General features: G+C 43.9%; 1 protein-coding gene across 1 annotated transcript in view; it reads right to left on the minus strand.

Moving 5' to 3' along the window:
* The window catches only part of LOC139553244 (dedicator of cytokinesis protein 3-like), a 373,967-nt gene that overhangs the window by 258,039 nt on the left and 89,927 nt on the right, over nucleotides 1-26,001 (minus strand). The window contains exons 3-4 of the mRNA XM_071365370.1: nucleotides 24,250-24,333; nucleotides 18,999-19,039 (exon numbers count right to left, since the gene is read on the minus strand). Of these exons, the coding sequence (XP_071221471.1) occupies nucleotides 18,999-19,039; nucleotides 24,250-24,333 (125 nt within the window). The remainder of the gene's footprint in view (nucleotides 1-18,998; nucleotides 19,040-24,249; nucleotides 24,334-26,001) is intronic.

Consider the following 26,001-nt stretch of genomic DNA (forward strand, 5'->3'; position numbering starts at 1 on the left):
TGGGGTTGGTTTGGGTTGGTGAACTGAGCCTCAGAACCAGCTGGCTGAGGGGACTCTTCTCTGGTTTCATCTCTTGACATTGTAGAGCTGTGTGATGGAATGTTTTAGGGTCACTTGTTTTTAGATGGTTGTAAAATTTGATGGCTCTTTTTTCTATTCGAATGAGGAGGGGATATTGGCCCAATTCTGCCCTACATGCGTTATTTGGAGTTTTTCTTTCTACTTGCAATACAGTCTTGCAAAACTCTGCATGCAATACTTCAATTGGATGTTTGTCCCATTTAGTAAATTAATTATTAGAGAGTGGACCCCATACTTCACTGCCATATTGAGCAATTGGTTCTATAACTGATTGAAAAATTTTGAGCCAGATTCTAATTGGAATTTCAATTTTGATGTTCCTTTTAATGGCATAGAATGCTCTTCTTGCTTTGTCTCTCAGCTCATTCACAGCCATGTGAAAGCTACCTGTGTTGCTGATATTTAGTCCTAGATATGTGTAGTTTTTGGTGTGTTCTAATAGAACTGTGTCCAAATAGAATTTATATTTGTCATCCTTATTTCCGGACCTTTTTTGGAATATCATTATATTTGTTTTTTTTAGGTTAACGGTCAGAGCCCAAGTCTGACAGAACCTGTGAAGATGATCTAGGTGTTGCTGTAACCCCTCTTTAGTGGGAGACAGCAGCACCAGGTCATCTGCGTACAGCAGACACTTGATTTCAGTGTTGTGTAGGGTGATACCAGGTGCTGTCGATTCTTCTAATGTTTTTGCCAATTCATTCATGTAGATGTTAAATAATGTTGGACTTATTGGGCAGCCCTGTTTCACTCCCCGCCCCTGAGAGAAGAAGTCTGTTTGCTTGTTGCCAATTTTAACCGCACATTTGTTTTTAGTGTACATTGATTTAATAAAATCATATGTTTTCCCTCCAATACCACTTTCTATTAGTTTATAAAAAAGACCTTCGTGCCAAATTGAATCAAATGCTTTCTTGAAATCTACAAAACACGAGTAGATTTTGCCTTTGTTTTGGTTAACTTGTTTATCAATTAGAGTGTGGAGGGTGTAAATGTGGTCTGTTGTACGATAATTTTTTAGAAATCCAATCTGGCTTCTGCTCAGGACGTTGTGTTCGTCAAGGAAATGATGTAGTCTGCTATTTATAATACTGCAGAGAATTTTCCCCAAGTTGCTGTTAACGCATATTCCTCTGTAATTATTTGGGTCAAATTTGTCTCCATTTTTATAGATTGGTGTGATCAGTCCCTGGTTCCAAATATCGGGGAAAATACCTGCAGTGAGGATAATGTTGAAGAGTTTGAGTATAGCCAATTTGAATTTGTGGTCTGTATATTTGATCATTTCATTTAAAATCCCATCAGCACCACAGGCCTTTTTGGGTTGGAGATTGCATATTTTTTCCAATAATTATTCTTCTGTGTGATTCTGATAGTCTTTGACTGCTAATTCAAGGATTTGTAATTTTTCTTGTATATCATTTTGTTCTGGGCTCTTTGTTATATTGTTGTAGAGGTTTGCAAAGTGATTTCTCCACATATCCCCATTTTGGATAGCCAACTCCTCATGATGAGGTTTGTTTAATTTATTCCAATTCTCCCAGAAGTGGTTTGATTCTATGGATTCCTCAATTCCATCCAGCTGATTTCTAATGTGCTGTTCCTTTTTTGTTCTAAGGGTGCGTTTGTATTGCTTCAGTGTTTCCCCATATTGAAGGCGTATATTTTTGTTGTCTGGTTCTCTGTGTTTTTGATTAGATATATTTCTCAATGACTTTCTTAGATTTTTGCAATCATTATCAAACCATTTTTCATTATCTGTTATTTTTGGTTTGCTCTTATGCTTCTTTAGATTAGCCAAGGAGGCTAATTTGTCAAATATAAAGTTTATGTTCCTAACGGCCAAATTTACACCTTCATTGCTGAAGGAGAATGTTAAGGCTAAAAAGTTGTCCAGGAGAGATTGTATTTTTTGGCTACTAATTGCTTTTTGGTAGATGTCTGTACTGTTTGCACTCCATCTATAGGCTTGTTTAGTACCATGTAATTTATTGGGCCATGATGCTTCATGGTTGGGTTCTGCTCTTCTCAGATACACTGTGATTTTACTGTGGTCTGAGAGAGGTGTTAGTGGGCTGACTGTGAAGGCTCTGAGAGACTCTGGGTTTAGGTCGGTGAGGAAGTAGTCTACAGTGCTGCTGCCAAGGGATGAGCTGTAGGTGTACCTACCAAAAGAGTCTCCTCTCAGCCTGCCATTGACTATGTACAGACCCAGTGTTCGACAGAGCCTCAGGAGCTGTAATCCATTTTTGTTTTTCACTTTGTCATAGTTGTTTCTGTGGGGGTATGTGGGGAGGGAAAGGTTATTGCTTCCTGGTAGGTGTTTATCCCCATGACTGTTAATAGTGTCTTGTTCTTCTGCTATTCTAGCATTCAGGTCTCCACAGACCAGTACGTTGCCTTGGGCCTGAAAGTGACTAATCTCCCCCTCTAGAATGGAGAAGCTCTCCTCGTTGAAGTAGGGTGACTCTGAGGGGGGAATGTATGTGGCACAGAGGAAGACGTTTTTATCTGTCAAGATAGCCTCCTTGTTGATTTTTAACCAGATAAAGAATTCTCCTGTTTTGATCAATTCGATTGAATTAATTAGTTCAGATTTATACCATATTAGCATTCCCCCTGAGTCTCTGCCCTGTTTGATTCCTTTTAATTTAGTGGATGGTATGATTATCTCCCTATAACCTAGTGGACAGCCAGTGGAAACATCACCTCTGCACCATGTTTCCTGTAGTACTACAATATCAACATCATCAATTTCTTTCAGGAAGTCTGGGTTTCTGCTCTTTAGCCCAAAAGCAGAGGACTTCAATCCTTGTATATTCCAACATGCAACGTAAAAAGACTTCATAACTTTTTTTTCTCTTTTCTTTACCTTTCAAAATGAGACAAACACTCACAATCCAAGAAGAACCATTAAAATAGGATTTTTCAATTAAAGTAAACTCTTATTTTGCAAATGTGATTTGTTTATCATTTAAGATAGAATTTGTGTCATGCCACTTGGGTGGATGTAGTGTGAGAATGGTGGAGTTCTTGTGCTCATCTTACCATGACCCTCGGCCCATCACATGTGAGCATAGTAGACTCAGCATTTGTTTAATGTCACTCATTTGGTTGGTGGGGGCTGAGCCAGTTGCTCCTCTCACAGCCTGTGCGTAGCTCTGCCTGCTGGGCTGTGGCTCCTCCAGGTGTGGGTCTGCGGTGGGGAGGAGGGGGGTGGTAGGCCTCATCTGGGTGGCTCTGAAGCTGGGCTGGGGTGGTCTGTGCTGCGCTGGCTGTGGTGGGCATTGAGGTTGGTGGTGCTGTGGTCGTGGCTGGGGGGTCCAGGGTGCTGGTCCGGGATGTTGTCTCGGTGATCTCGGCGGGGTGGAGATTGCTCCGCTGTTCCTGGGTGGAGAGGTCGGGCTGCGGTTTAGAGCGACGTCCTTGAGAGTCTTGGCAAGGATGGGGACTGTCTCCCTGTACAGGTGAACATGGTCATAGAGACAGTCCAGATCGAGGGTGGGATGGTGGGCCAGGTGTACATTGGGTCGCAGGGCACAGTCCCGGGATAGGCTGGCATTTATTCTTTGGATTGTGGCAGGGTGGAAGTCCCTCCTCTGTAGAAGGGTTGACACTATGATTCTTGAGTTGGGGAAGATTGCGGAGGCCTTCTCAATCACTCCCCGTAGTGAAGTCGCCACCCTCTCCTGCTGAGCACGCAGGTCGTTGCTTCCGGTATGTATGATTATGTGGCTTGGCGACCCGAGATGGTTCTTATCAAGCAGCTCCATGGCACTTTGCGTTGTTGGGCACCACACCTTTCTCGTTTTGTGTCTAGGGAAAAGTTTCTTCTCCTGAACATACTTCCCATTTGAGTCCATTAACAGGACGATGTCAGCCAGTGTTTCTTCTGGACTGGGGGGGGCAGAGGGGGGGCTGGTGGGTGTTGGAGCTGGGGTGTAGCTGGTCTGTGTGGGTGCCACTGTCAGTGGGAGGCTGTTCTGTGGGTTGGGGAGGAGGGGTGCAGCAGCCAGGGCTGGGGAAGTCTGGCTGGTTGAGCTGGGCTCCTCTGCTGTGTGAGGGCAGGTCATAGGGTGGTGATCTATCTGCTCCTGCAGCCTGTCCTCTGCTCTCTTTCTCTCCTGCAGCTCCTCTCTTAGTGCGGTCAGCTCCTTATTGCTGCTCTGCCTGTCTTTTTGGAGCTCTCTCACCTCCTTTGTTAGATCAGCCAGCTCTCTCTTGAGTCCGTCTCTCTCTTGCTGAACCTCTTTCAGCTGTGTTGCAAAGCTGCTGTCCTGCTCTGTCCTCACCTTGGTTAGGAGCTCCTCTAAGGTGTGGTTGTCTGGTTGCTGTTTGCTCACGCTCTCCCTGAGCAGGACCACCTCCCCCTCCAGTTTGGTGAACTCATCCCTCATGGCAGCCATGGTGGTGAGGAGTGCCTGAGCCTGCTCTGCACTGAGGGGGTCGCTCTCCTCCTGGGGCGTGTCCTCCACTATGGTGGAAAGAGAGGTGCTGGATGTGCCTTTTTGGTTGGGGAGGGTAGGGGTGAGGGTGGAGTTTGTGTTGTGGGAGGGCATATCACTGGTGGTGTCCTTCTCTCTCTCCGCTCTCTCCTTAATGGTCTGAAAGTCTGTTTCAAACAGCCTGATGTTACCTTGCACCATGACAGTCCCAGTCTTGTAGAGGTTGATTGTTATCATGGTGCTGTCAGGGTCGTCTGTCTCTTTGATTTTCAGCTTCCACCCATTACAGATTCCCTCTTTCTTTATGCATGGGTAGTGAGAGCAGACTGCTGAGCGCCATGCATTTGGCTGGTCAGTGAGGAAGATGAGATTACTCACGTCACCGTTTTTGTAGAGGTCTGCAAAAAGGGTTTCTGGCCTCTTCTCTAGTAGTTTCTGTTTGAAAGCTTTCCTCATTGTGTCATTTTTGACCTTTTTTGGGTAGAGAATGGATTCTGCGCTGAGGGGGAGTGGGGACATGGTGTCTGTGCGCTCTGCTACTACCGCTACTGCTGCGCTGTTCTGCTGCCCCGTTGCCATGGCAACCGATTTGTTCGTCTGCTGTTCGCGCTACTTTCAAAAAACAGCAAAAATAGTGAAAAATCCTCACACAAAAGACTGAAGATATGTTTACAGTTAGTCCGTGCTCCTTTTTGGTTTACTCACTCAGTTTGGTCGTTTGATGTAGTTGTATTAACTGACCTTGCTAGTTTTGTTCTAGCTCGTTTCTTATGGCTAGCTTGTTAGTCTGCTGGCTGGGTCTTTGTTGTGTAGCTAGCTAGCTAGACTCAAAACTTCTTAACTTGAGGCGCCAAGTTACTTTTTTTTCTATTCTGAATGTATAGAGTTGTTGTTCATCACTTCTTGTCTGGAATTCTTCTTCGATTAGAGTGTTTATCTCATTCTAAAAACCAAAAAAATCAAATATATCAGGAGCTCATGTTGAGCATGATACTCTCTCTCTCTCTCTCTCTCTCTCTCGTGCTCCTCTCTCTCTCTCTCTCTCTCTCTCTCTCTCTCTCTCTGTCTCTCTGTCTCTCTCATCTCTCTCTCTCTCTCTCTCTCTCTCAATTCAATTCAATTCAATTCAAGGGGCTTTATTGGCATGGGAAACATGTGTTAACATTGCCAAAGCAAGTGAGGTAGATATTATACAAAAGTTAAATAAACAATACAAATTAACAGTAAACATTACACATACAGAAGTTTCAAAACAATAAAGACATTACAAATGTTATATTATATACAGTGGGGAGAACAAGTATTTGATACACTGCCGATTTTGCAGGTTTTCCTACTTACAAAGCATGTAGAGGTCTGTCATTTTTATCATAGGTACACTTCAACTGTGAGAGACGGAATCTAAAACAAAAATCCAGAAAATCACATTGTATGATTTTTAAGTAATTAATTTGCATTTTATTGCATGACATAAGTATTTGATCACCGACAGCCCCGAAACCTGAAGGATCTGGAGAAGGTCTGTATGGAGGAGTGGGCCAAAATCCCTGCTGCAGTGTGTGCAAACCTGGTCAAGAACTACAGGAAACGTATGATCTCTGTAATTGCAAACTAAGGTTTCTGTACCAAATATTCAGTTCTGCTTTTCTGATGTATCAAATACTTATGTCATGCAATAAAATGCAAATTAATTACTTAAAAATCATACAATGTGATTTTCTGGATTTTTGTTTTAGATTCCGTCTCTCACAGTTGAAGTGTACCTATCATAAAAATTACAGACCTCTAAATGCTTTGTAAGTTGGAAGACCTTCCAAATCGGCAGTGTATCAAATACTTGTTCTCCCCACTGTATATACAGTGTTGTAACAATGTACAAATGGATAAAGCACACAAGTTAAAATAAATAAGCATAAATATGGGTTGTATTTACAATGGTGTTTGTTCTTCACTGGTTGCCCTTTTCTTGTGGCAACAGGTCACAAATCTTGCTGCTGTGATGGCACACTGTGGTATTTCTCCCAGTAGATATGGGAGTTTATCAAAATTGGATTTGTTTTCAAATTCTTTGTGGATCTGTGTAATCTGAGGGAAATATGTCTCTCTAATATGGTCATACATTGGGCAGGAGGTTAGGAAGTGCAGCTCAGTTTCCACCTCATTTTGTGGGCAGTGTGCACATAGCCTGTCTTCTCTTGAGAGCCATGTCTGCCTACGGCGGCCTTTCTCAATAGCAAGGCTATGCTCACTGAGTCTGTACATAGTCAAAGCTTTCCTTAAGTTTGGGTCAGTCACAGTGGTCAGGTATTCTGCCACTGTGTACTCTCTGTTTAGGGCCAAATAGCATTCTAGTTTGCTCTGTTTTTTTGTTAATTCTTTCCAATGTGTCAAGTAATTATCTTTTTGTTTTCTCATGATTTGGTTGGGTCTAAATGTGCTGTTGTCCTGGGGCTCTGTGGGGTGTGTTTGTGTTTGTGAACAGAGCCCTAGGACCAGCTTGCTTAGGGGACTCTTCTCCAAGTTCATCTCTCTGTAGGTGATGGCTTTGTTATGGAAGGTTTGGGAATCGCTTCCTTTTAGGTGGTTGTAGAATTTAACGGCTCTTTTCTGGATTTTGATAATTAGTGGGTATCGGCCTAATTCTGCTCTGCATGCATTATTTGGTGTTCTACGTTGTACACGGAGGATATTTTTGCAGAATTCTGCATGCAGAGTCTCAATTTGGTGTTTGTCCCATTTTGTGAAATCTTGGTTGGTGAGCGGACCCCAGACCTCACAACCATAAAGGGCAATGGGCTCTATGACTGATTCAAGTATTTTTAGCCAGATCCTAATTGGTATGTTGAAATTTATGTTCCTTTTGATGGCATAGAAGGCCCTTCTTGCCTTGTCTCTCAGATCGTTTACAGCTTTGTGGAAGTTACCTGTGGTGCTGATGTTTCTCTCTCTCTCTCTCTCTCTCTCTCTCTCTCTCTCTCTCTCTCTCTCTCTCTCCCCCTCACTCCCTCCCTCCTGTCAGCTCTAACAGAGAAACATAGGATGAATTATTCAACAGCCCACTGACTGACTGACTGATTAACTGACTGGCTGGCTGACTGACTGACTGACTGATTAACTGACGGATTAACTGACTGACTGACTATTTAACTGACTGGCTGACTATTTAACTGACTGGCTGGCTGACTGACTGATTAACTGACAGACTGATTAACTGACTGACTGACGTTTTAACTGACTGGCTGGCTGATAAACTGGCCGACTGACTGATTAATTGACATACTGACTGGCTGACTGACTCACTGACTGACTGATTAACTGATTAACTGACTGACTGATTGACTGATTAACTGACTGACTGATTAACTGACTGACTGACTGATTAACTGACTGACTGACTGATTAACTGACGGACTGATTAACTGACTGATTAAGATTAACTGACTGATTAACTGACTGGCTGGCTGCTGGCTGGCTGACTGATTAACTGACTGATTAACTGGCTGGCTGACTGATTAACTGACTGATTAACTGATTAACTGGCTGGCTGACTGATTAACTGACAGACTGGCTGGCTGCTGGCTGGCTGACTGACTAACTGACTGGCTGACTGATTAACTGACTGGCTGGCTGATTAACTGACTGACTGGCTGGTTGACTGATTAACTGACTGGCTGGCTGGCTGACTGATTAACTGACTGGCTGGCTGGCTGATTAACTGACTGGCTGGCTGACTGATTAACTGACTGGCTGGCTGACTGATTAACTGACTGGCTGGCTGGCTGACTGATTAACTGACTGGCTGGCTGACTGACTGATTAACTGACTGGCTGGCTGACTGACTGATTAACTGAATGGCTGGCTGACTGATTAACTGACTGACTGGCTGGCTGACTGATTAACTGGCTGGCTGGCTGACTGATTGACTGACTGGCTCAGCTACCAGGCATATAACTCTAGGTCGGAGGGATAGAGGGGGTGTGTACAACATACATTATAAAAAGTCATCAATGAAACGTTGGAGAAGACGGTTAGACTGTTGAGCTCAACACTGCCTCTCTGACAAAATACCAGTACCGCCACTATGGCCTATTTATTGCCTTACCTTCCTCATCCTACCTCATTTGCACACACTGTAAATAGACTTTTTCTATTGTGTTATTGACTGTATGTTTGTTTATTCCATATGTAACTCTGTGTTGTTGTTTGTGTCGCACTGCTTTGCTTTATCTTGGCCAGGTCGCAGTTGTAAATGAGAACTTGTTCTCAACTGGCCTACCTGGTTAAATAAAGGAGAAATTAAAAATAAATAAATAAATATATATTTCAAAACATCCTACAAAAGAGAGGTCTAAGTAGTAAATGTCTGTGTGAAGAAAAAAAGCTTGTTCATGTCTGTAGGTATTACCAGCCTTTATTAAGTCCAACCAATCACACATCAGGAAGCATCACCGAGTCTGGAAAACAGAAACATGTCATTCTGTAAAGGTGAAAACGGCCATGACAGGTTCTGTTCTGTGGCACGCTGCTGTAATTCCACACACACACACACACACACACACACACACACACACACACACACACACACACACACACACACACACACACACACACACACACACACACACACACACACACACACACACACACACACACACACACACACACACACACACACACACAGACACACCCCTGTGCCCATGTGGGATGTGGGGAACCATTAAAGGGATACTTTGGGATTTTGGCAATGAAGCAACGGGCATGCTAGCAGATACCCATAGACTTCCAGTCATATGTGCTAAAGCTAGTTAGCATTGGCTTGCGAAACTACCTCTAACTTCCTTCATACTGGACACAGATATATATAAAAATGTTTTACACAAGTTCATCTGACTATGGGAAAGTAGATAAAGGGTCTCAATGCCAAAATCCAGAAGTGTCCCTTTACAGTTTTTCCCAATCACTAAAACACAATTTTGCAAACTAGGCTGGTTTTTATCAAAATACTTAACACAATTCACAAAACCACACACCCAAACTGCAAAATACCTCATATATCCTGCAAAATGAAGCACTGCAACCAAAATTACATATAGCATTATCAAAATCAAACGTTTGCACGAAATGGCACACAGTTCATTCATATTACCAGATTTTTGTCTCACCAACTACACACTGTTGGGCATAATGAAAAGCACTCTCATCTTTAGTATGCTTGGCCATAATACTAAAATAGTTCAAGTTGTAGAAAATTCTTCAGATGCACAGAAATATTTGCAGATACACACACATGCTGTTGAAACATTTTATTTTTTATTTTTCACCAAACAAGTCAGTGCCACATATGCACATCGGACTGAACAGAAATATGCTCACAAACAAAATAGTAAACTGAAAAAGAAAATTGCAGAAAAAATATATAGAAAAAAAGAGGCAAGAAAAATAATTAGGCAGCATCTTGTCTCACAGCTGGGTCTGGCCACAACGCCTCGTCTCACAGCTGGGTCTGGCCACAACGCCTCGTCCACATCACAGGCCACAGCTGGGTCTGGCCACAACGCCTCGTCCACATCACAGCTGGGTCTGGCCACAACGCCTCGTCCACATCACAGCTGGTTCTGGCCACAACGCCTCGTCCACATCACAGGCCACAGCTGGGTCTGGCCACAACGCCTCGTCCACATCACAGCTGGGTCTGGCCACAACGCCTCGTCCACATCACAGGCCACAGCTGGGTCTGGCCACAACGCCTCGTCCACATCACAGGCCACAGCTGGGTCTGGCCACAACGCCTCGTCCACATCACAGCTGGGTCTGGCCACAACGTCTCGTCCACATCGCAGGCCACAGCTGGGTCTGGCCACAACGCCTCGTCCACATCACAGGCAATATCTTCCCTTGCCAGACATCGAGGGAAGAAGCGCCTTGAGTGCCTTATCCATCCCTGAATCCCACCCACATCAATCTCATCACATGCCTCTTCCATAGCCTGCACAAGAGGCATGCGCACAAAGGGCTGCCGGTCGTATACCTTCCACTGCCATGCCGAAAATAACTCTTCTATGGGGTTCAGAAATGGTGAAAGGTATTGCACGAGAAATGGTGAGTGGTCAGCAAACCAGTTTTGGACTGGGGCTGCACGATGAAAGCTCACGTTGTCCCATACTACAACGTACCGGGTTCTTTGATGGTCTGCGTCATTCATACGCTCTGGTGGTATGAGAATGTTGTGGAGTCTGTCCAGAAATGTGAGAATATGGGCTGTGTTGTATGGTCCAAGGTTGGCATGACCGGTGGAGGACACCATGCGTATTGGAGATGGCAGCGTACATTGTGATGTTCCCACCACGTTGGCCAGGAACATCTATAATGGCTCTGTGGCCAATGACGTTTCTCCCCCTTCTTCTGGTCTTTGCTAGGTTGAACCCAGCCTCATCTATAAAGATGAACTCATGTGGGATTGCATGAGCATCCATTTCCAGTACTCCCTGAAAACAAAGAACAAAAGCAGTCATTATGGTGTTATCCAGTACACTGGGAAACAATGCTGCGTGTAGTGTACTGCAGTCAATATTGTACTTACATCCACATATGCTCGTCTGACCTCTTTGTTTCTTTGAGAGTTTCTCTCAAACGGCACCTTATAACGTTGTTTCATTCTGATTTGGTTTCGTTTGAAAATGCGAGCCAATGTGGACAGACTGACTCGTTGAATGTTGTTGAATATGGTGTTGTCTTGGATGATGTGGCTTTGAATTTCTCGTCATCTGATTTCATTATTTTTCCAAAACCAAGTTTACAATGGCAGCTTCCTGTACTCCGGTGAACATTTGGCCCCTTCCTCCACCATGGTTGCGTCTCTCAGTCCTTTAGAAAAACAAAAAAACTAAAATATATAGGCATTGGACAATGCAGCCTAAAGATATTTCCCCCACAGAACAGTAAATTCTACAGGAAATGTATGCAGTTAGGGTATGACATCAGCCATTCATGAAGTAAACAGGTGTCACCCAACTGATACACTATGACATGGGGTGTACTACATAGTGTGAAAGAAATATTGGTTACATACCTGTACTCCAGTCTAAATGTCCGGGTGACACAGGCGACAGTAAAACGGCTCAAGTTGGGCTGCACTCTCTGTCCAGCCTCTCGCATTGTCAGCCCATGGTGGATGACATGATCAACTAAGGTTGCTCTGATTTCATTTGAAAGTTGTTGTCTTCTTTGGCCATGAACTCCTCTACCAGCTCTACCCCTACCTCTCACTCTTCCTCCCCCTCTCATTCTCACCCTCCCCCTACCTCTCACTCTTCCTCCCCCTCTCATTCTCACCCTCCCTCTTCCTCTCACTCTTCCTCCCCCTCTCATTCTCACCCTCCCCCTTCCTCCCCCTCTCATTCTCACCCTCCCCCTACCTCTCACTCATCCTCCCCCTCTCATTCTCACCCTCCCCCTACCTCTCACTCTTCCTCCCCCTCTCATTCTCCCCCTCCCTCTTCCTCCCCCTCTCATTCTCACCCTCCCCCTACCTCTCACTCTTCCTCCCCCTCTCATTCTCACCCTACCTCTCACTCTTCCTCCCCCTCTCATTCTCCCCCTCCCCCTACCTCTCACTCTTCCTCCCCCTCTCTCCGCAATGGCTTCCATTGTTGTTGTAAAACAAAAGGTGCTCACCTGTGGTCTTTTCATAGTGCTTACTTCCTGATTGAAGTGGTAACAATTAACCATTGAGGTGTTTGGCCAGGTGGCAGATCTATTGGCCAATTAGCTCATGTAGTGTCATTTTGAATGGCAGTGTTTTGAAATGGCAAACATGTGACTTTATGTCAGATTGTTGTGTCTTATGCAGAGAACCGTGTGCAGTGCATTTAAAAAAGTGCCATTTTGAATTGCGAAATGTGTGTAAAGCAGAAAATGTGTTTAGACTTTTGGAGACTTGAGAAGAGGTTTTGCTCTCTGTGTGTCAGTTTAAATAATTGTGCTGTGCGTGTCATTTTAATGTGTTAGCAATTGGAAAAAAAACTTTAAATCACCATGTGGAAGCACATGGAAGAGCCATAATGGAAGTGACCATGGTTTCACCTTGAACTAGGACCAAGCCCTGTTTGTTTGTGTGTTGTGATTCGGCCCGGCTAATCTGCTCTGGAAGGCGACTGAGCTGGCATGGTGTGTGTGTGTGTATGTGTGTGTGTGTGTGTGTGTGTGTGTGTGTGTTCAGTCAGAACAGGGCCAAGCCCTCACAGAGTTGCGGCTGCCATGTCACTGGAGCCCAGAGACAGAGCAGCTGTGAATTACTCACGCTTAGGAAGCCATTTAGCTAGCTACTGCCTAGCGCCTAGCACCTAGCGGTGTTAGCTTCATGTGCAGAAATACCTCCACTGTCAGCACTTAGCGCCTAGCTAACGCTTAGCTTCATGAGCAGAAATGCAGGCTGCTGATTTCCTGATATATGGTATACCAGTATATGCCATTTTAGTAGACACTTTCATCCCAAGCGACGTACAGTAGTGGGACATCGAACAGAATTAGAACTCACAACCCGTTGCAACCAGGATGCTCTACCAACTGAGCCACACAGGGCTGCAACACTAATGGATTGGTGCGTTGTTATGTTATGCTCTGCTCTGTTCTGTTATAGGCTACACCCTTAGAAAAAAGGGTCCCAAAAGGGTTCTACCTGGAACCCAAAGGGTTTTTCAAAGGGTTCTACCTGGAACCAAAAGGGTTCTACCTGGAACCAAAAGGGTTCTCCAAAGGGTTCTACCTGGAACCAAAAGGGTTCTACCTGGAACCCAAAGGGTTCTTCAAAGGTTTCTACTTGGAACCCAAAGGGTTCTTCAAAGGGTTCTACCTGGAACCAAAAGGGTTCTACCTGGAACCAAAAGGGTTCTACCCCGGAACCAAAATGGTTCTTCAAAGGGTTCTACCTGGAACCAAAGGGGTTCTTCAAAGGGTTCTACCTGGAACCAAAAGGGTTCTACCTGGAACCAAAATGTTTCTTCAAAGGGTTCTACCTGGAACCAAAAGGGTTCTTCAAAGGGTTCTACCTGGAACCAAAAGGGTTCTACCTGGAACCCAAAGGGTTCTTCAAAGGGTTATCTTATGGTGACAGCTGAACAATCATTTTTGGTTCTAGATAATTACTCATACATGTAGTTTGGTACGTTTTAATCCCTTTTGTGGCATGATGAGGGCATACAGCTTCTTATAGCTTCTGGCTCAGTGTTAACTATCTACAGTGTTAACTATCTACAGTGTTAACTATCTACAGTGTTAACTATCTACAGTGTTAACTATCTACAGTGTTAACTCTATGTAGTGTTAACTATCTACAGTGTTAACTATCTACAGTGTTAACTATCTACAGTGTTAACTCTATGCAGTGTTAACTCTATGCAGTGTTAACTATCTACAGGGTTAACTATATACAGTGTTAACTATCTACAGTGTTAACTATCTACAGTGTTAACTATATGCAGTGTTAACTATCTACAGTGTTAACTATCTACAGTGTTAACTCTATGCAGTGTTAACTCTATGCAGTGTTAACTATCTACAGTGTTAACTATCTACAGTGTTAACTATCTACAGTGTTAACTATCTACAGTGTTAACTCTATGCAGTGTTAACTCTATGCAGTGTTAACTATCTACAGTGTTAACTCTATGCAGTGTTAACTCTATGCAGTGTTAACTATCTACAGTGTTAACTATCTACAGTGTTAACTATTTACAGTGTTAATTATCTGCAGTGTTAACTATCTACAGTGTTAACTATCTACAGTGTTAACTCTATGCAGTGTTAACTATCTACAGTGTTAACTATCTACAGTGTTAACTCTATGCAGTGTTAACTCTATGCAGTGTTAACTATCTACAGTGTTAACTATCTACAGTGTTAACTATCTACAGTGTTAACTATCTACAGTGTTAACTATCTACAGTGTTAACTATCTACAGTGTTAACTCTATGCAGTGTTAACTCTATGCAGTGTTAACTATCTACAGTGTTAACTCTATGCAGTGTTAACTCTATGCAGTGTTAACTATCTACAGTGTTAACTATCTACAGTGTTAACTATTTACAGTGTTAACTATCTGCAGTGTTAACTATCTACAGTGTTAACTATCTACAGTGTTAACTATCTACAGTGTTAACTATCTACAGTGTTAACTCTATGCAGTGTTAACTATCTACAGTGTTAACTATCTGCCGTGTTAACTATCTACAGTGTTAACTATCTACAGTGTTAACTCTCTACAGTGTTAACTATCTACAGTGTTAACTATCTGCTATGTCAGAAAGATAGAGATGCCTCAGAGCTGTTTGAGTCAGACAGATGGTTCATCAACACAGATTAATCTGTTTATACACACAGACCGACAAAGACACACACACACACACACACACACACACACACCATTTTTCTACGAGGTCAATCAAGATCTTTTGACGTGTCCTCATTTACACCAGAAAGGCTGGTGATACAAGTAATAGTACTGACAGACTGGTGATAATATTAATAGTACTGACAGACAGACTGGTAATAATATTAATAGGAGTACTGACACCGCAGCCAATGTGAGTAAAACATTTAAATGTGTTAATCACTGCTTTAAATCAGGGCAATGAGAACGGAAACATGACCGAATACAAACAGTGTAGCTGTTTCCTCCGAAAGGCAATCAAACAAGCTAAGTGCCAGTATAGAGACAAAGTAGAGTTGGAATTCAACGGCTCAGACACAAGAGGTATGTGACAGGGTCTACAGTCAATCACGGATTACTAAAAGAAAACCAGCCCCGTCGCGGACCAGGATGTCTTGCTCCCAGACAGACTAAACAACTTCTTTGCTCGCTTTAAATGCCAATACAGTGCCACTGACACGGCCCGCTACCAAAACCTGCTGGCTCTCCTTCACTGCAGACGACGTGAGTAAAACATTTAAATGGATGATAGCGGGGTTGAGAGCATCCTGTCGGGCTGTATCACCGCCTGGTACGGCAACTGCTCCGCCCACAACCGCAAGGCTCTCCAGAGGGTAGTGAGGTCTGCACAACGCATCACCGGGGGCAAACTACCTGCCCTTCAGGACACCTACAGCACCCGATGTCACAGGAAGGCCAAAAAGATCATCAAGGACAACAACCACCCGAGCCACTGCCTGTTCACCCCGCTATCATCCAGAAGGCGAGGTCAGTACAGGTGCATCAAAGCAGGGACCGAGAGACTGAAAAACAGCTTCTATCTCAAGGCCATCAGACTGTTAAACAGCAATCACTAACATTGAGTGGCTTCTGCCAACATACTGACTCATCTCTAGCCACTATAATAATGAGTAATTGGATGTAATAAATGTATCACTAGTCACTTTAAATAACGTCACTTTAATAATGTTTACATAGCCTACATTACTCATCTCATATATATATACTGTATTCTATACCATCTACTGCATCTTGCCTATGCCATTCGGCCATCGCTCATTCATATATTTTTATGTACATATTCTTATTCATTCCTTTACATGTGTGTGTATTTGTGTGTATAAGGTAGTTGTTGTGAATTTGTTAGATTACTTGTTACTGCATGGTCGGAACTAGAAGCACAAGCATTTCGCTACACTCGCATTAACATCTGCTAACCATGTGTATGTGACCAATAACATTTGATTTGACAGATAGGCTGGTGATAATTCAAGGTCCTGGTGATTGGAGTGTAAACTCTCAGCTCAGTAAAAAGCCCAGGGTGAGTTACACTAATAGGGACATGGCAGATAGTTACTGCCTCTACTCCCCTCCCCTCCTCTACTCCCCTCCTCCTCTCCTCTCCTACTCTGCCCTCTCCTCTCCTCTCCTCTCCTCTCCTCTCCTCTCCTCTCCTCTCCTCTCCTCTCCTCTCCTCTCCTCTCCTCCCCTCTCCTACTCTGCCACCTCTCTCCTCTCCTCTCCTCTCCTCTCCTACTCTGCCCCCCTCCTCTCCTCTCCTCCCCTCTCCTACTCTGCCCCCCTCCTCTCCTCTCCTCATCTGCCCCTCTCCTCCCCTCCACTCCTCTCCTCCCCTCTCCTCCACTCCCCTCTCCTCCTCTGCCCCCCTACCCATACCCATGATGCTCAGGTCCTCCCTTCCCCATACCCACGACGTTCAGGTCCTCCCCTCCCATACCCACGACGTTCAGGTCCTCCCCTCCCATACCCACGACGTTCAGGTCCTCCCCTCCCCACACCCATGGCGTTCAGGTCCTCCCCTCCCATACCCACGACGTTCAGGTCCTCCCCTCCCCATACCCACGATGCTCAGGTCCTCCCCTCCCCATACCCACGACGTTCAGGTCCTCCCCTCCCCATACCCACGATGCTCAGGTCCTCCCCTCCCATACCCACGACGTTCAGGTCCTCCCCTCCCCATACCCACGATGCTCAGGTCCTCCCCTCCCCATACCCACGGCGTTCAGGTCCTCCCCTCCCATACCCACAATGCTCAGGTCCTCCCCTTCCCATACCCATAATGCTCAGGTCCTCCCCTCCCCATACCCACGACGTTCAGGTCCTCTCCTCCCCATACCCACGATGCTCAGGTGCTCCCCTCCCCTGAACGTCGTGGTTATGGTCACGTCACACAGATGTGGACCAGAAAACACACCCACAGTCCTAATGAGAACATGTCTACTCTGGGCTCTGTTTTTAACAGTGTAACACTGAGGTGATGCTCAGCCTTGAAACTGTTTCTGTACTTGTTTTTTAAAGTATGTCAGAGTTGAGAACCCTGACTGACATAGATACAGTGGGGAGAACAAGTATTTGATACACTGCCGATTTTGCAGGTTTTCCTACTTACAAAGCATGTAGAGGTCTGTCATTTTTATCATAGGTACACTTCAAATGTGAGAGACGGAATCTAAAACAAAAATCCAGAAAATCCTATTGTATGATTTTTAAGTAATTAAATGCAAATTAATTACTTAAAAATCATACAATGTGATTTTCTGGATTTTTGTATTTTCTGGACTAAGTAGGAAAACCTGCAAAATCGGCAGTGTATCAAATACTTGTTCTCCCCACTGTATGTGGTGCCAAACTGGACCAGAACATCTCCTGCTTTCTCAGTCAGGCAGGAGACCACTTCCTGGTGTAGATGAACAACCCAGAACTGTGTGAGTGTGTTTACCTCAAAAAGCATCTCACTTCAATCAGTTGATTCCAGTTCAGAAAAACAATTATTATTGTATTTTAATAGCAACGGTTCCAACCTAGACTAGTTTTCAACAATCATTTCTACAGTAAGATGTACAGTAGGCATGATCATTTCTACAGTAAGATGTACAGTAGGCCTGATCATTTCTACAGTAAGATGTACAGTAGGCCTGATCATTTCTACAGTAAGATGTACAGTAGGCCTGATCATTTCTACAGTAAGATGTACAGTAGGCCTGATCATTTCTACAGTAAGATGTACAGTAGGCCTGATCATTTCTACAGTAAGATGTACAGTAGGCCTGATCGTTGTTCATCTTCATCTGTACTGTTACTTAGAGTTGCATCAGTAGCTAGCTGGCTTTGGCTAATGTTAGCTATTAGCTGTCTACAAAGCCAGGGGAATGTTAGCTATTAGCTGTCTACAAAGCCAGGGGATTGTTAGAAAGACAAACTCACATCTACTACTATGAGAGTTAGTTAGTACTCCCTTATTACTGCTCATCATCACCTGTTATAAAATGACAACAATGCCTTGCTAGTTGACTTACTGGTCCACTGTCGAAGCACTGTTTCCTGAAGGACTGTTTCCTGAAGCACTACAACGTTCAGGTCCTACCCATGCCCTACGACACTCAGGTCCTACCCATGCCCTACGACACTCAGGTCCTACCCATGCCCTACGACACTCAGGTCCTACCCATGCCCTACGACACTCAGGTCCTACCCATGCCCTACAACGTTCAGGTGCTACCCATGCCCTACGACGTTCAGGTCCTAACCCTACCCATGCCCTACGACGTTCAGGACCTAACCCTACCCATGCCCTACGATGTTCAGGTCCTAACCCTACCCATGCCCTACGACGTTCAGGAACTAATCCTACCCATGCCCTACAACGTCCAGGCCCTACCCATGCCCTACGACGTTCAGGACCTAATCCTACCCATGCCCTACGACATTCAGGTCCTACCCATGCCCTACGACGTTCAGGACCTAATCCTACCCATGCCCTACAACGTTCAGGCCCTACCCATGCCCTACGACATTCAGGATCTACCCATGCCCTACGACATTCAGGACCTAACCCATGCCCTAAGATGTTCAGGTCCTACCCAAGTAGCATTTAGTTTTTTTTTGTTACAGTAAGGTGTGAGAACAATTAACCTTGTTCTCAACTGGACCAGAGAAACTGTGACTCTGGAAGCCCAGAACTACAGACAGAATGGTAGGGAAATAGCTTATTTCCTTTAGGAGCTCATTGGAGTAGATCATTTACCTTGATTGTGGGCTTCCTGGTGGAGAATCCTCGGTACCATCCTGAAAGAGAGAAAGAACCAAATCAATGTTTAGGAGAGACCTGAGAACACCTCTGATCTCATCCTTTACCCCACCCTCTGAAAACCCTGAATTCAACATTATCACTATCATCTTAACATTGTGGATAATGGGTCAGGTAGGACTGGTGTTATCTTAACATTGTGGATAATGGGTCAGGTAGGACTGGTGTTATCTTAACATTGTGGATAATGGGTCAGTGAGTGGGGTCAGGTAGGACTGATGCTCCATTACAAAGAGAGAATGCCTCTGATAAAATCCCCTAACGGAGATGTAACTCTAATCGGCATCAAACTGCTCGGTAGAATCTGAGACATTAGGACAGCCGTCTCAGCTTGATGGGAGCATCTGGTGGATGTGTGTTATAACTCAGCCACGGTGGTACTATACCAAGGTCTAATGGATGGGGGTTATAACTCAGCCACGGTGGTACTATACCAAGGTCTAATGGATGGGGGTTATAACTCAGCCACGGTGGTACTATACCAAGGTCTAATGGATGGGGGTTATAACTCAGCCACGGTGGTACTATACCAAGGTCTAATGGATGGGGGTTATAACTCAGCCACGGTGGTACTATACCAAGGTCTAATGGATGTGTGGGGATACCTAGTCAGTTGTACAACTGAATGCATTCAACTGAAATGTGTCTTCCTCATTTAACCCTCTGAATCAGAGAGGTGTGGAGGGCTGCCTAAACAACATCCATGTCTTCAGCTCCCGGGGAACATTGAAGGTACCTTGTTTAAAAAAAATTGAGCTTGTATATCACTTAGAAGTAAGTAGATGCATGTATTTGACACTTCTCAATATAACAACTGATCACATATTTATACTACAGTCCATTTAACATAATCAACTTTTGGTTTTCAGATGTAAAAACGTTTCTTTAACCTCCTCACCTTAGTTAACATTGCCATTTTTTGGTTGTAGTGCAATTCACCTCTTTAAATCCACCCTGAATCGACCCTAAATCTACCCTAAATCCACCCTGAATCCACCCTAAATCCACCCTGGATCCACCCTAAATCCACCCTGGATCCACCCTAAATCCATCCTGGATCCACCCTAAATCCACCCTGAATCCACCCTAAATCCACCCTGAATCCACCCGTCCAGTGGGATCAAGATAATCCTGTTGTTTGGCATCAAAATTATCCTAATCACGATCTTTGAGTTTTCAAAAATTCAAAAACCAAATACAATCCTGATTAATGGTCAGATTGGATTACCAAATCCTTATCCCTATCCGGACGATCAGAATCTACTTTTTCAGTTTTGAAAAATATACATTTAGTCCTATCAGATTGTCGAAATCCAGTCAGATAACTTTTGAAAAACTGGGCCAAGGAATTCAGGTACAAAAGTTTTATTTTTTTTATGTAAAAAAGGAAATCTGTTGCCAAGTTTTCCCACAAATAAAAAAAAGGTATGAAATTATTGTTATTTTCAAATGCAATCTCTTTTGGGCTTAGTTGTGGTCAATTTTCAACGTACAAATTATTAGAATTATGTTCCGGCCCCCTGACCATCCTCTCCTATGAAAAACAGCCTACAGCTGAATCTAGTTGCCTCCCCCTGCTTTAGGGGGTACAAATTCTGAATGCAGGTTGCGGGTTATTAACAATGTAAACTGTTATCTTAACTCTGGCTGGATTCCAATACGAATTACACATCACTTTGCAAGCCAGCATAATGTGACTTGCAGCTAGGGTTGCAAAATTCTGGTAACTTTCCAAAAATTCCCAGATTTTCCAGAATTCCTGATTGGAAGTTTCCTGGAAACGGAACTTATAACTAAAAAGGTATAAACCTTGCAGGGTACGATTACAGAGTTTGTTTAAGATCAAATCTAAACCTTTTTTTCCTGAAAGTGAAATATAATGTCCTGAAACTTGGTTTACAGGCCACATCATGCCTGCAAGTCACATTAGGCTGGCTGTTCCGTTGTGCATATGAGTCCACAGACTCCACACTTTCAGTGTTGATTTAACACTGTGTTCATTTTAATTTAATTTTAACACTGGAGAATTTGCTGTGAACAAGGGGAAAGTCGAAGTTGGAGTACTGTATGGAGCCCTAATATTTTACTGAAGTCTAGACTAGTACGCACATCATGGCAAAGAGCACCTCAGACCACATCATTGAAAAAGCCTAACTCTCAGACTTATGTCAAATAGTGATTTGATACTAACTGCAGTGTACAATATGGAAAGGTGAATAAAAGCAAGCCATTACATGGCAGTGTGGAGGCAGTCCTCCTCTTTCTTTGACTGAAGACAATAGTCTAGTTTTCAAATCAAATGTTATTGGTCACATACACATGGTTAGCAGATGTTATTGGTCACATACACATGGTTAGCAGATGTTATTGGTCACATACACATGGTTAGCAGATGTTATTGGTCACATACACATGGTTAGCAGATGTTATTGGTCACATACACATGGTTAGCAGATGTTATTGGTCACATACACATGGTTAGCAGATGTTATTGGTCACATACACATGGTTAGCAGATGTTATTGGTCACATACACATGGTTAGCAGATGTTATTGGTCACATACACATGGTTAGTAGATGTTATTGGTCACATACACATGGTTAGCGGATGTTATTGGTCACATACACATGGTTAGCAGATGTTATTGGTCACATACACATGGTTAGCAGATGTTATTGGTCACATACACGTGGTTAGCAGATGTTATTGGTCACATACACATGGTTAGCAGATGTTATTGTGAGTGTAGCGAAATGCTTGTGCTTCTAGATCCGACAATGCAGCAGTATCTAACAGGTAATATCTAACAAGTCCACAATAAAACCTAATACACACAATCTAATAAAGGAATGGGATGTGAATATATAAAATATATGGATGAGCAGTGACTGAGCATCTAAGATGCAATAGATAGTAAATAATAGATAGTGAAGGATACAGTATACAGTATATACATATGAGATGAGTAATGTGAGATATGTAAACATTCTTAAAGTGACTAGTGTTCCATTTATTAAAGTGGCCAATGATTTCAAGTCTGTATGTTGGCAGCAGCCTCTCTGTGTTAGTGATGACTGTTTAACAATCTGATGGCTTTGAGATAGAAGCTGTTTTTCAGTCTCTCGGTCCCCGCTTTGATGCACCTGTACTGACCTCGCCGTCTTGTCGTTGTTGGTAATCAAGCCTACTACTCGTCTGCAAACTTGATGAATGAGTTGGAGGCGTGCATGGCCACAAAGTCGTGGGTGAACAGGGAGTACAGGAGAGGGCTGAGAACGCACCTTGTGAGGCCCCTGTGTTGAGGGTCCAGTGGGGTGGAGATGTTGTTTCCTACCTTCACCACCTGGGGGCGGCCTGTCAGAAAGTCCAGGACCCAGTTGCAGAGGGCGGGGTTCAGACCCAGGGCCTCCAGCTTGATAACGAGCTTGGAGGGTATTATGGTGTTGAATGCTGAGCTGTAGTCAATGAACAGCATTCTTACATAGGTATTCCTCTTGTCCAGATGGGTTAGGGCAGTGTGCAGTGTGATGGCAATTGCATCGTCTGTGGACCTACTGGGGCGGTATGCAAACGGAAGTGGATCTAGGGTGTCAGGTAGGGTGGAGGTGATATGATCCTTGACTAGTCTCTCAAAGCACTTCATCAAATCAAATCAAATGTATTTATATAGCCCTTCGTACATCAGCTGATATCTCAAAGTGCTTGTACAGAAACCCAGCCTAAAACCACAAACAGCAAGCAATGCAGGTGTAGAAGCACGGTGGCTAAACTCCCTAGAAAGGCCAAAACCTAGGAAGAAACCTAGAGAGGAACCAGGCTATGAGGGGTGGCCAGTCCTCTTCTGGCTGTGCCGGTTGGAGATTATAACAGAACATGGCCAAGATGTTCAAATGTTCATAAATGACCAGCATGGTCAAATAATAATAATCACAGTAATTTCGAGGGTGCAGCAAGTCAGCACCTCAGGAGTAAATGTCAGTTGGCTTTTCATAGCCGATCATTAAGAGTATCTCTTGATGACAGAAGTCTGTATGTCCTCAAAGCGCTCTTTTGTTGTCTTGCTTCTAAACAAGATTCTCTGGTCTGATGAAACCAAGATTGAACTCTAGCCTGAATGCCAAGCGTCACGTCTGGAGGAAACCTGGCACCATCTCTATGGTGAAGCATGGTGGTGGCAGCATCATGCTGTGGGGATGTTTTTCAGCAGCAGGGACTGGGAGACTAGTCAGGATTGAGGGAAAGATGAACAGAGCAAAGTACAGAGTGATCCTTGATGAAAACCTGCTCCAGAGCGCTCAGGACCTCAGACTAGGGCGAAGGTTCACCTTCCAACAGGACAACGACCCCAAGCACACAGCCAAGACAACTCAGGAGTGGCTTCAGGACAAGTCTCTGAATGTCATTGAGTGGCCCAGCCAGAGCCCAGACTTGAACCCGATCGAACATCTCTGGAAAGACCTGAAAATATCTGTACAGCGACGCTCCCATCCAAGCGTACAGAACTTGAGAGGATCTGCAGAGAAGAATGGGAGAAACTCCCCAAATACAGGTGTGCCAAGCTTGTAGCGTTATACCCAAAAAGACTCAGGGCTGTAATCGCTGCCAAAGGTGCTTCAATAAAGCACTGAGTAAAGGGTCTGAATACTTATGTAAATGTCATATTTCACTTTTTTATTTTTAAGAAATTTGCTAAAATTTCAACAAACAAAAACATTTGATTTGTCATTATGGGGTATTGTGTGTACTGTAGAGTGTTGAAGAAAAAAACTATTTAACACATTTTAGGCTGTAATGTAACAAAATGTGGAAAGTCAAGGGGTCTGAAAATTTCCCGAATGCACTGTACCACTAGTGGTGAGCGCTATTACCATCAAGTAGACTTGTGTTTTGGGGACCGGGATGGCAGAACGGCGGAAGTCCCGAGCACTGGTTCTGAGTGTCCAATCACACACACACACACACACACACACACACACACACACACACACACACACACTCACACTCACACTCACACTCACACTCACACTCACACACACACACACACACACACACACAGGTAATAGAGACCTCTGCTTCTCTCATTCTGTTACTGTAGAAAGAAACTAAGGTACCGTAAACAGCAGGAAGTAGCTATGTACAGATGTTATTGTGTATTGTTAGAGTGTAAAGACGGTATTATAACACACCTTGACATTTCTCCAGGATTTGGACTGTCTCTCCTATCTCCAGAGCCAGACCATGGGTCACCGTCCCTCGGAATGTACAGATCACTGTGGGAAAGAAAGAAAGACAGAATGAGTTCTCAGTAAGAAGACACGTAGACATCTGAAATGGTTCTTCAGCTGTAGCCATAGGTGAACCATTTTTTGGTTCCAGGTAGAACCCTTTCCACAGACGGTTCTACGTGGAACCCAAAAGGGTTCTTCAAAGGGGTCTTCTTCTATGGTGACAGCCCAGGGAACCCTTTTAGGTTCGAGATAGCACCTTTTGTTTTTCTAAGAGTGTAGCAACAAAGGAAGAGTTACAAACTATATTTTAATTCTGCACTAGCCCAACAGAAAAACGCTTGACCCCTGTCTTCACAGCAAGTGTAGAGGTTTGGTAGGTCTGTGTGACAGGGCATGTGAGTGTGACACTGACAGTCTGTTATCCTGTCATACAGTACCCCTAGGCAAAACAACACTTTACTGTCACAGTCACAAAAAGGTAGTCACATTCTCTCTCTCTCTCTCTCTCTCTCCATCCCCCTCTCTCTCTCCACCCCCCTCTCTCTCTCCACCCCCCTCTCTCTCTCTCTCTCTCTCTCTCTCTCTCTCTCTCTCTCTCTCTCTCTCTCTCTCTCTCTCTCTCCCCTCTCTCTCTCTTGCTCTCTCTCTCTCTTTCTCTCCATCCCCTCTATCTCTCCATCCCCTCTATCTCTCCATCCCCCTCTCTCTCTCTCTCTCTCTAGCACATAGTACAGCAACTGAATATGCAAAAACACTGAACACATAATAACACATTTATGTATCTATGTCTCCTCTCCTCTCCCTCTACTCTCCCCCTCTACTTCTATCTCTGCTCTCTCTTTCTCCGTCTCTACTCTCTCTCTCTCCTCTCCCTCTACTCCCTCTCTAATTCTATATTATATCTCTCCTCTCCCTCTACTCTCTCTCTATTTCTATATTCTATCTCTGCTCTCTCTTTCTCCGTCTCTACTCTCTCCATCATATCAAAGTAAACATGGAGTCACGCGATGACATGGTGTGTGTGGTCCTCCCACTATGACTCATCAGGAAACCGTGCAGTTTATTAGACTACAGAGGAAATGAGTTACGATGAACTTCACAGGGTGGTGAAAGTGGAAACCGTGCAGTTTATTAGACTACAGAGGAAAGAAGTGATGAACTTCACAGGGTGGTGAAAGTGGAAACCGTTTAAAGAAAAGAGCGGGATGATCTTGATGCTCCTTTCCAATAAATATCCAGGGTTTTATTCTGGTGATAATCCATCATTGGCTGCCGTTTGACAAATAAAAATAATCTGCTATTTGTTTCCATAATAATAATCTCAACATATAGGCTAGACGTGCGTTCTAGCCAAGAGCATGCAGATATCGCTGTTGGCTAGGGTGCACGTGCCAATACCAGACTATATAATGCAACAACAAAAAATTGTGAGAAAAAAAACACCGGAAAAGTTGAAAATGCGATGGAAACCCATTTAACCGTAAAAGTAATTTGTATGTGCACTACGTCATCACGCACAGCCTTTTATCCGCAACAAGTCAATTTGACGGAAACATCTCTGGTGGGAAAATGCGCATATTGTTTGTTTTTACACTGATTTTAGAATATTCCCATGAAAATCTGTCGTCAATTGGATGGAAACCTAGCGACAGTAACACATGTATAACATGTTAATAAAAGAAGAGACCAGGCCTGCTCTCTCTCTCTCTC

The sequence above is a fragment of the Salvelinus alpinus genome, chromosome 2 (genome assembly GCF_045679555.1).
Source record: "Salvelinus alpinus chromosome 2, SLU_Salpinus.1, whole genome shotgun sequence".
Lineage (NCBI taxonomy): Eukaryota > Metazoa > Chordata > Actinopteri > Salmoniformes > Salmonidae > Salvelinus > Salvelinus alpinus.